Source organism: Desmodus rotundus, chromosome 4, assembly GCF_022682495.2.
Source record: "Desmodus rotundus isolate HL8 chromosome 4, HLdesRot8A.1, whole genome shotgun sequence".
In the NCBI taxonomy this organism is placed as follows: domain Eukaryota; kingdom Metazoa; phylum Chordata; class Mammalia; order Chiroptera; family Phyllostomidae; genus Desmodus; species Desmodus rotundus.
This window is the reverse complement of record NC_071390.1, coordinates 179434019-179448846: the sequence shown is the minus strand read 5'-3', so window position 1 is coordinate 179448846 and position 14828 is coordinate 179434019. Positions and strand designations below refer to the sequence as shown.

Here is a 14828-nt window from a genome sequence, read left to right as displayed (position 1 = left end):
CAGAGAAAGACCCGGGTGGCCTGGGAGCAAGGACGCAGGAGCCCAGACTGGAAGGTGCCACTCCAGCCCTGGGGCAGTGACTGGGAGCAGACTCGGGAGGTGTGGTCCAGGACCAAGTCCAGGTTTGTCACCTGGGAAGCAGGTACACAGTGGCAGGTTCCCACGGGGCAGGGAGAGCTCAGGAAGGGGCGGGGCCTCAGCCACTCACTCAGACACGTGGCCCTGCACACTGACGAGACTCGTCCGCACAAACCCGACCTGGCCCGAGGACACGTGCCGACCCAGGAACCAGGGCAGGCCGGGCAGCTGGGCGCCCAGGATCTCGATGAGGTCACCACTGCGGAAGGTCATCTCTTCAGGCCCCGAGCCCTGGCAGTCGGCCACCGCGGAGGCCAGGCCCACGGCTGCAGGAGGAGGGCACACGGTCAGTGCTGGGTGCTAGGTAGGCAGATGGTGGCCCTCAGCAGGGACAGGCAGCACCTGTCCGGTGTTGCGGTGAAGCTTGGCCACCACACACGAGGGGCTGGACGTCCACAGGGTCCCACTCTGAGCATGAGGAACTGAGGGCCAGAGACTTCCCGTTCACTGGAGCCAGGGCCCCTCCCTCCATACCACCCTGCCCAGGGTGCAAGCAGCTATAAACATGGGTCCCTCCCATTCCTCCTCCTATGGGGTCTCATGTCCACATAAGAGGGACACAGGCCACCCAAACACTAGCCAGCTTGGGGCAGAGCAAAAAGCATTGGACCAGGAGCCCAGGGTCCTAGCCCCGCCAGCTTCTCGAAAGAAGACCTGGCCTCACCGCCCTCTATTAGTGCTCCTGGGGCATCCAGACGCAGCCCACCCCGTTCCAGCCCCGCTGCCCCAGGGTCCCCCGGCATGTTGAACGTGGGCCATGGAAGCCACACTTAGAGGCAGAGTGACCGAGCCCCAGCCGGGCCTTGCAGTGATGGTGGGGTGAGTCGGCGCCAGCCCACTGGCCTCTCTGCGCCTCGGTTGTCGCCTTGGGAACTGGACAGGGTTCTGGCTACATCTTCTGGTTTGGGGAGCATCAGGTGAGTGCAGAAGCTTCCAGAATACTGGTGTCCGCCCCTCCTCGCCTCACCCCCTTCTTCCCAGGGGATAAAAGCCAGTGGAAACATTTACCCATCTGCTGGCTGTCCGACATCACAGGTCCACCCATGGAGTCCTCGAAGGAGTCCCAGGGTACCCGGAGAGCCCACCTGGAGAGGAGAGAGGGAGGGCCTGGCTGCAGGGCTTCAGGGGTGGGGCGGACTGAGGCTGTGCGGAGCCTGGGTGAGTTAGCAGCTCCCAGCAGCTCCTCCTGCAGGTCCTACCGCCTGTCCCCGCCACACATACTCACACCTGCCCAGGTGTATGGCCTTGGCTGGCCCCCAGGGCCTGGCCAGCTCCCCAGCCCAGCGTCCTTCTCTTCCCCAGGCCCAGGTCCCTGGGGGGCAGCCCTCGACGCCCGCAGCCTGTTATTTCCAGGACACTGAACATCAGGAGGTCAACTTTCTCTCTTTGCTTTGGCTGCCAGGAAGCTCCAAGCCAAGTTCACATCCCCAGGTCAGCATGGGAGCAGAGCTTCCAGGAGACATGTCCTGGTCTCCCCCGGGCTCCCTCCGCCCTGGGTGACGTTTGTAGATGCCTATGTGCTCCCCTGCTGGGGGCACATGTGTGTGCAGCTCCCTCAACACTTTCCAGAACCCCCTAGGCTCTGACACAGGAGCCCCATCAGCACATCCGGGGCCTCTCAGTCCAGCACCGGCCAGCTGGAGACTGTCAGTGCCCTGTTGCCTTTGATGCTGGTGACTGGGAGACAGCAGGAGGGGGAATGGGGATTCGAGGGGTCTCACCCAGTTCTCTGCCCCGCCCCCCACCCCAATGGCCCAGGGGCGGCTCCTGGAGGCCGGACAGTAGGAAGCAGAGAAACAAAGGTCGATACCTACTGATGAAACGGAATCAAAGGTTCCCCTGCAGACGCGGCCGTTGCCTTGGCGGGTGTACCGGGGACCGAAGAGCCTGCTGCCAGGGCTGCCTCTCCTGGAGGAGCCCCTGAAGCCCACCTGAGGGGCTGGGGGCCCCTCCCTGCACCCTGGGGCACAGTCGTGGCTCTCAGGTAGTGGTCAGGACACCAGACAAAGAAAGGCCCTTCAAAGCAGCAGAGCATGGTCATTCAGGCGACTGGTCAGAGAGGCAGCTACAGCTTTGCAGGCGGGACCCACCCATTTGCCCTTCAGGATGCTCGTGTATAGGCGGCACCCAAAGGAGACCCCCAGCCCGGGTGTCTGCACCCACAGACACCAGCTGCCCAGACCCTGGAGCCGCAGGGGGCTCCACTGGGAAGCTGGACCTGGGCTGGTGTCCTGGCTCTGCCTGGACTTTCTCTGGGAGCCTGACTCAACTGAAAACTCTCGGGGCCTCAGTCTCCCCTTCTGTGCTGTGAGGGGTCAAGGGCCCTCCTTGCCTGGACAGCCCCAGGCAAGTTTGACCACGGCTGGCCACCTCTCTTCCTCTATGGCCAGGGTAGGATGCAGTAGGACAGGGAGGACGCAGGTGAGGGTGGCCCTTGCAAAACCTGCTATTTCTCTGGGAGCTGACCTCCAGTCTCCACGTGTACACCGGCACCTCCAGAGCCCTCCTGCCACCCAAGACCCCGTGGGGACCCAGCACAGAACGGAGCCGGTAGAGGTCGTGGCTGCCCACGCAGAGCTCACCTTCCTGGACAAGGAGGCTCTCGTGCGTCAGCCTCAAGGCCTCCTCGTCCACATGGACCTGGATGGCCGTCTCCTCCTCCTCAGCAGGGGACAGCAGCCAGAAGGCTTGGTCCACGAGCAGGTTTTCCAGGCAGTGATGAGTGAAGCCTGAGGGCAGGCAGGCCCCAGTCACCTCAGATCCGGGAGGGGCCTGGCCCAGCCCAGTGGCACTCCCTGCCCTGCCTTGGGGACTCACAGGGCCGTCCCCACCCTAGGCTGGCCACCTGTCTGAGCTGCAAGAGGACCAGCGGTGACTGAGGACCACTTATTTGACCTCCCTGTGCCTTGGGAAGGCTACTTCCTCTAGGACCCTCAGTCTCTTCGTCTGTGAGAGGGGCCAGGGCCATCCTCAAGGTCATGTGTGCGGGGTGGGAGGGGTGCCCTTCCAGGCATGCAAGGGTTGTCCCCCTGATTGTTATTTCAAACACCCCCAGCTCTCAGACTGGGGGAAGCAGAGCACATTTCCCCAGCAGACCCTGCCGGTACCGCCCCATAGAACAAGGAATGTTCTAGAAAGCAAGCGCCATGGTAGAGGGTAAAATAACAGTTTCCTGGCCTGTGCTAGGGCCAGGAAAAGGGCAGTCGGGCCAGTCAGGCGAAGTTGGGCAGCGCTGCGTGGGAAGGAGTTCGGACCCTTGGCCCGAGCAGCTCCTGCAGGCAGCACAGGCGGAGAGCGTGGGGAGCGTCACGGCCTGCCGCACCCCTGTGTGACAGCAGGGGCGCACACTGACCCTCCAGCTCCCCCGAGACACCGCCCTGCACTCAGCTACCCTAAACCACCGATGCATAACGTAAATGCTTGGTGTGTGATCAGTGTCTAGTAAGGGGCATCCCCGTCACCGGTTCTGGGAGGGCACGGCTTTACCAAGAGCGTGGTAGGTGGAAAACTTCCAGATTTCTTCGAAAGTCTTAAAGGTCACCACAATTCGGTCCTGGTCACTGTGGATGGACAGCAGACGGGCTGAGAGCTCCTTACGGGGAAGAAGCAGGAATCAGACACAGTCCTGGCAGCAGCAGGAGCTCCCCAGCCCAGGCTGCTCCCCTCCGGCACTCAGGCCGCCCCCCACCGCTCCCGGCTCCCCAGTGCTCTACTGCGTCCCGCCCTCCAGGGCTCCTGGGATGGCCATGGGCAGACACCCCCATCCCTTCCCTCACTGCACCACCTGCTCCACCTGCCTCGGCCCCTCCCATGAGCAACGTGGCATGGTACCAGCTCAGGCCTGCTCTCAGCCTTCCTGTTTCCTGGACCTTCAGTAATGGCTCGGTGGCCGGTCAGTCCAGAGCCACCGTGCGGGACCACAGTGCTCTTGCCTGGGGTCATCAGTGGGTGGGGGGGCCACTGCTGAGCACCGGGCTCGGGGGTGCTGTGTTCGGATCCTCCCCCCAGCTCCCTTGGTAATAATTCTAAGCCCCCCATAAGCAGCCCAGGGAGCTGGCTTCACAGGCTGAGGGGCCAGGGCCAAGGTCAGACCAGGCTGACTGCAAGGTCAGAGGGTGGCTGTGGGTCCCGCCCCAGGACCCAGGCCAAGGGCAGGTCTCCAGGCCCAGCCCCGCCTCCTGCCAGACAGACTGTCCATCCTCTGGAAGCCAACAGGGGGTGGGCCTCTTCAGAATCAAAGAAGATCAGCTCACACGGGGTCTCTTACTCCCCGTAAAGAGACTTCTGCGACCCTCTCTGGTGGAGGGCAGAGGGAGAAAGGAATGGCGGACATGCGGGACACAGTGGCCCTCCTGTGGCTGGGTCTGCTGGGATGACGGGTGGTCCCAGGAGCCAGGCACCCAGGAGAGCAGATGGAGACAAGTCACAGTGCAGCTACAAGGTAAGGTCAGAGGGCAGCTTCCCTGGCCACAGCCTTGGCCCTTGAAGGCCTGGGCTTCCCGGGCCCTCCTCCCACGTGGTCTGATCGGCCCAGTCCCTCCCTGTCTCATGGTCACTTGAGGACCCCAGCCCTGTGCTCGCCCAGGTGCGTCCCCCCATGTGCCCCAGGGCCCCAGAGGAGCCAGGCTCACCCCGAGCGTGAGGGCCACCTCCCAGCTGTCGTTCTCCAGCAGGCGGAGCCGGGCCCGCAGGGCCTGCTGCAGACCAGGGTCGGGCAGCCCACTCTTCCTCCGCACGGCCAGCAGCTGCAAGGTCAGGTCTGGAGGGGGCAGGCCAAGGTCAGGCAGCCTGCCTCCCTCTCGAGCCCCCAGTGCACCATCGGGGTACCCAGGTTCAGGGCCCGCATCCGGCATTGCCAGTGCAAGCCCTGCTCAGGGGTCTGTGCCCCTGAGCCCCAGCCCCAGCCATGGCGAATGAGGTGCATGCCACCTGCATCCCAGAGTGACGGGAGGAAGGGGACTCCTGGCCCAGTTCCAGGACAGGACGGCCCCAAGTGAGCTTTCCGCAGGTGTCCTGAGTCACTGAGACTCAGCCTCAGGCAGGGGCACCCCACCTGCAGCATTTGCCCCACAGACAGACCCCCATCCCTTTCCCTCCTTTCCCTTCCCCAGCCCAGCTCAGGCCACCCCCACCTGCCTCCGTCACAGGCCCCGGGGGTCCACAGTGAGCCCCATGGACTGTCCCGGCAATGCCAGGCCTGGCTGGCGGCCCTGTGATGCAGCTCTTGGTTCAGACGCCACCCATGCACCCACCCCGTCCTGCGAGGAGGCCTCTGTGACACGTGAGTGCCCGGAGCAGGGGCTGCTCTGGGTGTGTGTGGGGGGTGTATAGAGGGGGAAGGAGAAAGAGAGGAGGGGTGAGGGAGAGATTCCCACGCCCTTCGAACAAGCCTTGCGTCTGCCTTAGAACTTTCCAGCAAAGGGCCGTGGAGCAAACACCCCTCCCCCTCCCGTGGGGCAGGCCAGCGGCAGAGGTTCTGGGGAGTTCTGGAATCTGGGGTAAGGCCCTCTCCCTGGCAGGGAGCTGGTGTGGTATTTCACAACTGATTCTAAGATTCGGCCCCTCCCATGCCCGCAGAAGGGCGGGGTTGCGTTTTCAAACTCAAAATCCTCTGCCCTTTTGCCCAACTTGTCCTGGTCAACCCAGATGGCCACAGAGGACACTGACCACCCAAAAGGAAAGTGGAGGGGACAGGGGCGGGGGCAGGTTCTTAGTGCACTCTGCTCCCCACTCCCCACCTACAGCCCAGGGCTGCCCACCGCCCACGCCCTGCAGAAATCCGCCCCCACACCTCCTGGAGGGCCCTCCCCTCTGTCTGGGGCTGTTTTGTCCAGTTTCTACCTCGTCCCCCGTCACCCTCCCCAGAGTGTCCGTCCCCGGCATGTGGCTTTTAGGGCCACACCCCTTTCTGAGCAGATGAACTGTCCGGGGAAGCCCGTTGCAAATGCAGGTGATCCCGGGCTTCTGCCCCATGGAATGCAGAGGCCTGGGCCCCACTCCAGCGATGGAACCGGGTGGGCACAGGACCTGCAGCCTCCACGTTTACCAAGCCCCTCTCTTGCCCCCACAGAGGGAAGGGGCCAGGGATCCCCCATTCACGCCCCCATCTGATTTAATCCTGCCGTGTGGCGGGGCACCAGAGGATGTCTACCTGTTGGGTACGCTCCCATCTGGCCGGGAGGGGTCCGGGAGGCGGACTGCGGAGGAGAGACACCGGGGGGAGGAGCGGCACCTGGAACAACAGGGCAGGTCTGTGTGACTCAGGTGACAACAGGCCTCTGTCACCTACACAGGCCCCAGCCCCTGGCTATTTCTGGGACATAAGAGGTGTGTCCACACCCCCACAAGTGCTGGAGTCCCTTCCTCCAGGGTCTCAGAAGCCAGCAAGGACAGGAGGTTGTGAGAAACCGCCGCAAACCTGGTGGCCTCAGAAAACACCGCGGCACAGCACTGTCTCGCTGCTCTGTAGTGTGAAGAGGGTCTCGTGGGCTAACTCAGGTGCCGGCAGTGCTGCTTCCTTCTCCAGGCTCCTGGCCTACCTCAGCTCCTGGCCTACCTCAGCTCCTGGCCTATCTCAGCTCCTCGCCTATCTCAGCTCCTGGCAGCGCCAGCATCGCTGGGCTCCTGGCTCGCCCCCACGGTGGTTTTCCCCAGACTCCGACCTCCAGAGAATGGCCCCATCGAGAGACCCTAAACATCATCCCGTCTGCAGCCTCTTTTGCCACAGGAAGCAATGCGTGTGGGGGCTGGGATAAGGGTGTGGACTACTCCAGAGTCACTATTCTGCTGACCACATGCAGAGGTGACAACCCAGAAGGAACTCGGGTCTGGGCGGACAAAGCTGCATCCTGATCCCGCTGCCTCAGTCTGTTGCCAGGGGTGACACAGGCCTTGTGAGGCCGTGGGGTATGGCTCACTGCCCAGTGAGGGCTAGCGAGATAGCCCAAAGTTCAAGGTCAGAGGAAGAGCAGGGGCGGGCTCTTGACTCTGAGTGGCAGCTCAGGCTTCTGTTGCCATCCCCCTCCCGCAGCTCCCATCCCGAGGCCACTCCCAGTGCGCACCCAGGCCAGCATGCTTGCTCTGTGCCCTGCTCCTCCTCCATCTGTAAAATGGGGTGAGCGGCTGGTGCCTTGGGGTCAAGGGGGATCTGACTGAACAAAGCCTATGATTGTCACAGACCGTGTGACCTCCAGGGCCACTGGGCCCCACCGCCTCCTGGCCGTTCTGCTCAGAGCCATGGACACGGCACTGCCGGGCGGCCCTGGGCTGGGTAACTCAAGGGCGCCCATTTCTGCTCTCCTCCCATCGGCGCCTTTCGAGCACCTCAGTGTACCGGCCCTGCGCCTTGTGCTGCCAGAGCCCTCACCGGGGCCCCCTCGATCTGTGCCCCAGGCCCTGCCCGAGAGCCGTGCACGCAGCAGGGACTCGGTGAGGCCTGTCTGATCTGGAAAACAGGTGGCCTTCAGCTCTGGGGGTGAAGCACCATCCCCCAATTCAGTGGCGTCTGGGGCTGGGGCGGGGAGCAGGCCAGGCCTGTGGGCCCAAGTGCAGGGCGAGCTCACAGTGTGGTGGGGACGTGTGAAAAGGCCAAAGCTGGGGTCATGTGGGCAATGAAACATGCCATGATGGCAAGTGATGTGGTCCAGAGAATGAAGTCCAGACCGACGAGCCCACAGGCGAATGAATGGACTGGATGGCGGGGAGAGGGGACGGACCTCCACAGGGTAGAAAGCCAACTGAAGTAGAGACACAGTGTGAGCAAGTCGCCATCACCACGGTTATTATTTCCATCAGGAACCAGGCACGGGTGACGGAGTACCGCCGTGTGACTCTCAGGAGGGATGAGGCACGGACACCGTCTCCGAGTGTCTCCCCACAGGCTGCGTCGCCGTGACAAAAGAAGATAATGACCTCATGGGAGGCGGGAACATTCAATGTCCCTCAACTAAGGGGTCGAAGTGGACGTCCCCCAGCATGCAGGCACATCGTCACCGCGGATGCCCGCTGTGCTGAGGGACACAGCCCTTGGGGGCAGTCCTGCCCCAGACACCTGCTGCCACAGTGGACCGTCGTTGGCTGTGTCCACGCGGAGGGAGGGCCCTTCTGCAGAACAACTGGCCTGTGTCCTTCTAAGTATCGCCCAGAGCCGAGGCTCCTCCACGGCGGAGGATGTCACTGGGACAGGTGGCAGGGCCAGCGCGAGGCCGGGGGCCGTCACCCGGGCCCCCCTGCACTGCGCTTCTGTACGAGCGTGTCCCAGTTTTAGGAAATACACTGAAGGATGAGGGCCAAGGACACATACGAACAACACGTACCGGAAGAGAGGGGAGAGTGAGGGAAAAGCCCTAGTCGTGGTCCAGCTGCCCGCCCTTTCCCTGCCTGGGCCTTAGTCTGTGCCAGGGACCAAGGGACGCCCACCCTGAGTCCCCGGAACTACGCAGGCGGAGGGAGGAGCCCACAGTTTGAACAGAGCCCTCAGCGCATCTGGGCAGCTGCTCAGCATTTCCAGGCCCTTCCCTTCTCTCCACGGCAGTGTGCTCATTACTGACGGGCACCTGGAAAGCCACAGTTGGCCGCAGGGGACTCAGTGGACACCCGACAGAGCAGGCAGGGCTCCAGACCCCGGCTGGGAGGACCAGGGGCGCCCCCCGCTCCCTGCACTCACCATCTCTGCCCCCAGCCTGGGCCTCCTCAGGTCCGGCTTGCTCCCAGCTGACTGATGAGCTCACAGCCTCTCTCTGGACCTCGTCGCCACTGCTGCTGCCCAAGAGCCCCGCCACAGTCACCCTCTCCATCGGGGCCGGCTCCTCCATGGCCACCTCTGCTGGGTCCTTCAGGACAGACGGCGGCCTCAGCGCCCAGCGCTCGGCATGCCGGGCTGCCTTCTGTGGAGAGAGAGGGTGGTGGTGAGCAGTGATGACCTCCCCATGAAGACAGGCCGCTGGGACGTGTGGACCCTGCCGCCAGAGCTGGGCTTAAGTGGAGAGGAGCCCCCCACCTCCATCCCTTTGTGCCCGAGCGCCCTACTCAGCCTTCATGGGTCTGCTTGCTGGTCATCCCCCTCTGACCAGCACTGGTCCTCCTGGAACAGGCTGTTGGAGCCACATGCCAAAGTTCACATGGTGGCCTGGCCAGCTGGGGAGTCATCCTGGCAGGCAGGGGTCACTAGAGGATCCGCAGAAACAGCCCACAGCCTGCCACACCCTCTCCGCCCAGATGTGACTGCAAATGCCCAGATAGCGTGTGAGCAAGGTGCCTCGTGGGGATAGGAGCCGTGACGTCCCTGCCTCACCCCGTGGCACCGTGCTCCGGGGACGAGGCCCCTGCATGCAGGCTGGCCGGGCGGAAACGTCACGAGGACCCCCCCGAGATACTCATCCCCGGGAGGTGACTACATCATCCCCTGTCCCACCGGCCTCAGCGAGCTAGGATGCCTGGGGGTCCCGGGGCTGCCGGAACAACCAGCTCTGTGGGCTCGTCCCCCCCAATGGGAGGGGCCTGGACTCTGGCCGGGTCTCCCAATGGGTCCTGTTGGTCAGGAAACGGGCCAGGCCCCAGGCCCCGGGCGGAAGGAAACTGGTGACAGAGGGCAGGGAAGTGGAAGTGGCCGAGGCAGAAGCGATACTTCTCTGCACCCGGGAGTACCCTCAGCCCCACCAAGAGCCAGTGGACCTGCCTCATCCTCCTGGGCCAGAGACGAGAGGCCCTTTGCAGCGGGCAGACCCTGCTCCCCGGTTAGGGGCTTCGTCACAATTGGCGGACCCAGGAGAACACAGAGCCCCCTTTCAGGCAGGGAATGCAGGCACGGGGTGACAGAGACAGCGGGCAGACCCCCAGCCTCGGGCTGTGGCACATCCCCCCTCCGCGGGCGTTGCTGCGACCAGAGAGCGTGTGCCTTTGATCCCGCTGTGGCCCACAAGGCATCCCATCAGAGCCCTTGGGTCCCTGGCTGGCTCAGCCCCTGTTTGTGGGCTCTGCAGTCCTGAAGCCTGTCCCCACCTGCATCCTCGTCCTCCTCCCTCTCTGCCGCCTCATCCTTCAGGAGCCAGGCCTGGTATCCCCCCTGAGGTGGAACAGGTGCCCCATCTGGGTAAGCAGCTCTCTCACCCAGACAGGCACCTGGCACCATCACACCCGCCCCAGGCACGTGCCTGTCATCCTTCTGGCCTCCCGGGGAGCAGGGCCAGCCCTCCACGTGTGTGTCGGGGGCCCTCCCACCGGCTCCCTGAGGGGCCTGCCAGGCAGGCGGGGCCACCAAGGACAACTGTAAGCATGGAGCCCCTGGTGACCTCCCAGCAAGGAGGAAGTGGGTGCCATCTCTGCGGAAGTGTTCCCTCCCCGCCCCCCCGCCTCGGTTGCTAAAATGGCCTCGCTGGGTCACAGGCTGCCCACTCTGACTGCAGAGGGGCTGTCCCGAGCTCCCAGGGGCAGCTGGCCGGGTCGCCCTCGGGCACCCTGCGGAGATTCTCCTTCCTCTGGCCTTGGTCCTCTTGGCTCCAGGCCTCAGTTGACAATGAGAACGTCCACCACTGCAAGAGGGTTGATGGACTGAATGAATGGTGCCCCGGGGTTACAGCTGGCGCTTAATAAGTGGGGGCCCCACAGAAGGGGAGGACATGGTGCCAGTCCAGGCTTGAGCGGGTTTGGGGGCCTGGCCGGAGCTCTCACGGAGCTCGTGCTGGACAAACACATCGAGGGCCCATGCAGACCTAGCCCACGTCCCCAGGAAGCCCCTCTCAAGGGTTGTCTGGTTGCCCCCTGTGCTGGGGCAAACACACACTGTCCCCCCGGAAGCTCAGAAGTTGACCTCCTTTGGAAATAGGGTCTTGGTGGATGAAGGTGAGATGCGGCCACCCTGGAGGAGGCTGGGCCCCGAGCCCAGTGCCCAGTGTCCTCAGAACGAGGGGAGGGACACCCACGGGGAGTGGCCCCATGACTGCAGAGGACAGGCGGGACTGACAAGGCCTGGAGCCCAGGGCCGCCTGGGGCCTCCCAGGGCTGGAAGAGGCAGGACGGTGCCTCCCCGGGGCCTGTGGAGGGGGTGGTCCTGCCGACACTTTGATGTCAGAAGTCTGCCTCCAGCCCGTGGCAGTGAATTGCTGCCGTCACCCGGCATGCGGGCCTCGGTCACAGCGGGTCGCAGCAGCTCCGGGACTCTGCGCCTTGACTCTGCCTGCTGCCAGGCAGGGTCAGCCTCACCCGCATCAGGGCGCCCTCAGGAGCGGAATGAAAGGACTTTAGTCTCATCCAGCTCCGGCGCCGCCCCCAACACAGGCAGGGTGGTGGTCAGCCCGAGGCTCTGCAGGACTTGAAAGGCGAGGTTTGGGTCCAGGTGGGCCCATGTCCAGCCCCGGAGCACTAGCCCTAACCCGGACGCACCGCCTCGACCCCCACCCTGCCTCCGACCACGAGTTCAGCCACAGCTCCTTGGACAGGACTCTGGGAGGACACCTCATGCGGGGCCGGCACCGTGGACACCCTGACATTGCTCTGCTGGTCGTCACTTCTAGGAGCCCCTCAGATTGCTCAATGTCGGGGATCCCCGCAGACAGGGCAGGGGTCTGGGGCTCCTGGAGGGGCCCCTGGGAACTGGGTCTCAGTGGCGTCCACAGACTACACGCCCAGGGCAGGACCTGGGGTTGGGAGCCCCGTGTCTGTGTCCTTCCTGGCGGGTGCCCCTCCCTGGCCCAGGCACTCACCCTGTTTTGAGGCTGAAAGAGGCCCAGAGGTGGTGGCCTCAGAGTGGCCAGGCCACACCTATGGTGCCACCCAGGGCAGGGACCTTTTGGTGCCAACCCAGCAAGAGATCCCACATGAGCCTCCACAGAGATGGACCCCCTTGTTGCCGGCTGGGGACCCACTGGCTGAGCCCTTGGGGGCGGGGTCAGCAGAGGTCACGGGGTGGGGGGGCATGGCTCTCTGTCAGGTGTGACATTGTCACTGGCGAGCACACAGGCAGTGTTTCTGGGGACCTGTCAGCCTAGGCCCACACCCCCCAGGCTCCCCAGACTTCAGGTCTGCTCCCCCACCCCCAAAGGGTCAGGAACGTCTCCCCGGAAGGGAAGGACTCGAGACTCTTCGATCCAGCTGTGGCCAGGCCCTGCTCTGCTGGCCTCGCCTGCCGGGCCGGTCCTCACCACCATCACCCCCTCCCCACCAACTTGGCCCCGTGATCTGCCTGTCCCGGCACCCCCATACCTGCGCCTGCTCCTCAGAGGCGGCTCCCAGGACAGCAGACGCCAGGTCAGGTCGCTGCTCCTGGCTCCTCCCTGGCTGGCCCTGAAGGCTGTCTCTGCCAGCCAGGGCAGGCAGGGCCGCCCTCAGCCAGATTGACTGCTCCACAGCGGCCACCGCCCCCTGCTTCCTGCCCCACTTCCTCCCTGCGCCTGGGGCCAGTGGCGAGAGGCAGGCCCAGCGAAGACAGCCGGTTGATCATTAGCTGCTTCCTGGGCCAGCTCCAGGCCCTCCTGCCAGCCTGCTGCCCGGCCCCCAGGTGCCGGGAGGAGGCCGGAGGACGCCCAGGCTCCCGCCTCGCCCTGGGGATTGGGGAAGTCAGCCAGCTGCCAGGCCTCCCTGCCAGCCTCAGCCCTGCTCTGTTCCTCTTCCACGTAGGGCACACTCGCGTGCACGAAGACGCACGAGCTCTCAGGTGCACATGCACTCACCCTCACCCGTACAGAAGCAGGTGCAGCTCTCTCCCACAGGTCCCCCTGCAACAAGGGTACTGGGGACAGGCTGGCAGGGGCCAGCCCCCGGCACTCCTTCCCTCCTCTGCGGCTGGCCTCAGCCCTGGCCTGGGTGTGAGAACAGGGGATGTTGTCCTGCTCGCCTGGGAGCTCGCACTGGGTCTGCGGCTGGCTCAGACCAAAAGCAGGAACCGAGCTGGGGTGGGCCTGCAGCCCTGCGCCCTGCCTTCCCTCAGTCTGCTCCCTGGTCCCTGCCCAGCCCTGGAAATCAACATGAGGGGGGTGACCCTGGCTGGGCGGCTCGGTTGGCTGGAGCGTCGTCCTGATACACGAAGGTCGTGGGATATATTCCCGGTCAGGACACACACAGGAAGCGACCAGTGAATGCATAAATGCGTGGAATAACAAACCAATGTTTCTCTATCCCCCTTCCTTTCTTCCTGTGAAAATCAGTCAATAAAGAGAAAAGAAAAGAAAAGAAAAGAAAGGAAAGGGAGGGTGACCTGGACCTTCACACAGGGCCTGGTAACACCAGGGAGAGCCTCTAGGTGAAGTGCTAATGTGCCTATTTGCCAGACGGGAAAACTGAGGCTCAGCAAGGTCATGGGACATGCCCAGGGCCAGTGACAACTGGAAGAGGGGCTGGAGCCCCGTCTGAGGGACGCCGAAGCCCAAAGGCCTGCACTTCCAACCGCTGTCATGGGGAGGGCCTGCCGCGGGCAGGTTCCAGCAGCACCGTGGCCTTACCCCAGCTGTGCCAACCAAACACACGTCCAGACATTTGTCCACGGTGGGGGGTGGCAATGTCACCTGGGTTGAGGACCGTTGCTCTAGGTGAAGCTATTTCGGGGTGAGGTCCAGCCACTCCTGACCACGGCCCGGTCCCCACCACCTCCACGCCTGGACTTTCTCTGCTCAACTCCAGGCCTAAGAGAAGCCACACCAGTGTCCTCCCGCTGCCCACGCCTCGGGCCTCGGGAGCCCTAAGCAGGCCCAGGCGCCCATCTCGGAGCTCCTCTGGGACATGGACCCGCGACACCCTCCTTCACAGACACCCGTGGTTCCATGTCCCCTCCCCTCCGCCTGCTCCAGTGGGTGGGCCCTCTGTCCAGCTCCCCGCTTCCCCTCACATAGGGACACACCACCCCGTGCACAGCACTGGCAGTGGGACCTTCCTGGACCCTCCTCATACCATGGGGGCTCCCCTGTGGGGCCGTTCTCCTGGGCCAGCCTGCTGTCCCTGTCCAGAGGTAGGTGCCCAGGGATGCACAGGTGGGCCAACATCACTCCTGGCAGGCCCTGCTCTCCTCTGCTGTGCCCGGGGCCTTCCAGCCGCCTTCTTGGCCTTCCCCACGGGGGTAAAGCCCTGGGTCCCCTTGTCTCCAGCACAACCTGCACACAGGGCAGGAGCCGGCCCAGCCCGTGGCCGCTGCGTTCAGTGTGAACAGCAGCACTGCGGTGCTGGTCACCCGACACTGGCATTTGTGTGCCCAGAGGATGCCCAGGTGGGGCTGGGGTTCCCTGTGCCCTCGCTCTGGGCTGTCATGGGGAGCCAGCAAATGTGGGCATTCGGCAGCCGGCCAAGCACAGAGCGCATGATGCAGCCAAACTTAGTTACTGTTCATGTAACAAAGGCCAGTGTCCGGGCCCCCTCTGCGCCCCCTCACCTGCCCGGGCCAGGGGACAGAGCTCTGTGGGCACGGGCAGAGACGAGTGGGTCTGGAAGGCCAGTCCCTGGGCCCGGACGCCCCCCCAACTGTGCAGGCCTGGCCTGCTGTCCCGTGAGGCCCAGGAGGCTGCGGGGAGGAGCTGGGTGAGGGCAACAAGGCCTCCTTCCAGCAGGCCTGCCCTTGGCCTCGGGCCCGTCTGCGAGGCGGCCCCAGGCTGCGGCCCGCGCACCGGAACCCCACCTTGTGCAGCACACGACAGGCTTGGCTCCTGCTGCCTTGTTTTGCTGGAAACTGTGTGGAAAGAGGCCCCAGGCAGGCCCCACCTCCATGAAAG

At 64.2% G+C, this 14828-nt stretch overlaps 1 protein-coding gene across 8 annotated transcripts in view; it reads right to left on the bottom strand.

Annotated features, from left to right (window-relative positions):
- The window catches only part of SH3TC1 (SH3 domain and tetratricopeptide repeats 1), a 37562-nt gene that overhangs the window by 15365 nt on the left and 7369 nt on the right, over window positions 1-14828 (bottom strand). For 4 of the 8 annotated variants that reach the window (XM_053922939.1, XM_053922936.1, XM_053922938.2 and 1 more), the window contains 8 exons: window positions 8804-9023; window positions 6290-6370; window positions 4770-4897; window positions 3625-3730; window positions 2721-2867; window positions 1953-2154; window positions 1147-1223; window positions 259-404 (listed from right to left, as the gene is read on the bottom strand). In XM_053922939.1, the coding sequence (XP_053778914.1) occupies window positions 259-404; window positions 1147-1223; window positions 1953-2154; window positions 2721-2867; window positions 3625-3730; window positions 4770-4897; window positions 6290-6370; window positions 8804-8951 (1035 nt within the window). In that variant the 5' untranslated portion in view covers window positions 8952-9023. Of the gene's footprint in view, window positions 1-208; window positions 405-1146; window positions 1224-1952; window positions 2155-2720; window positions 2868-3624; window positions 3731-4769; window positions 4898-6289; window positions 6371-8803; window positions 9024-12336; window positions 12779-12803; window positions 13193-14828 lie in introns of those variants that run through there. The other 4 variants (XM_053922934.2, XM_053922935.2, XM_024573522.4 and 1 more) reach the window with 4 other exon arrangements.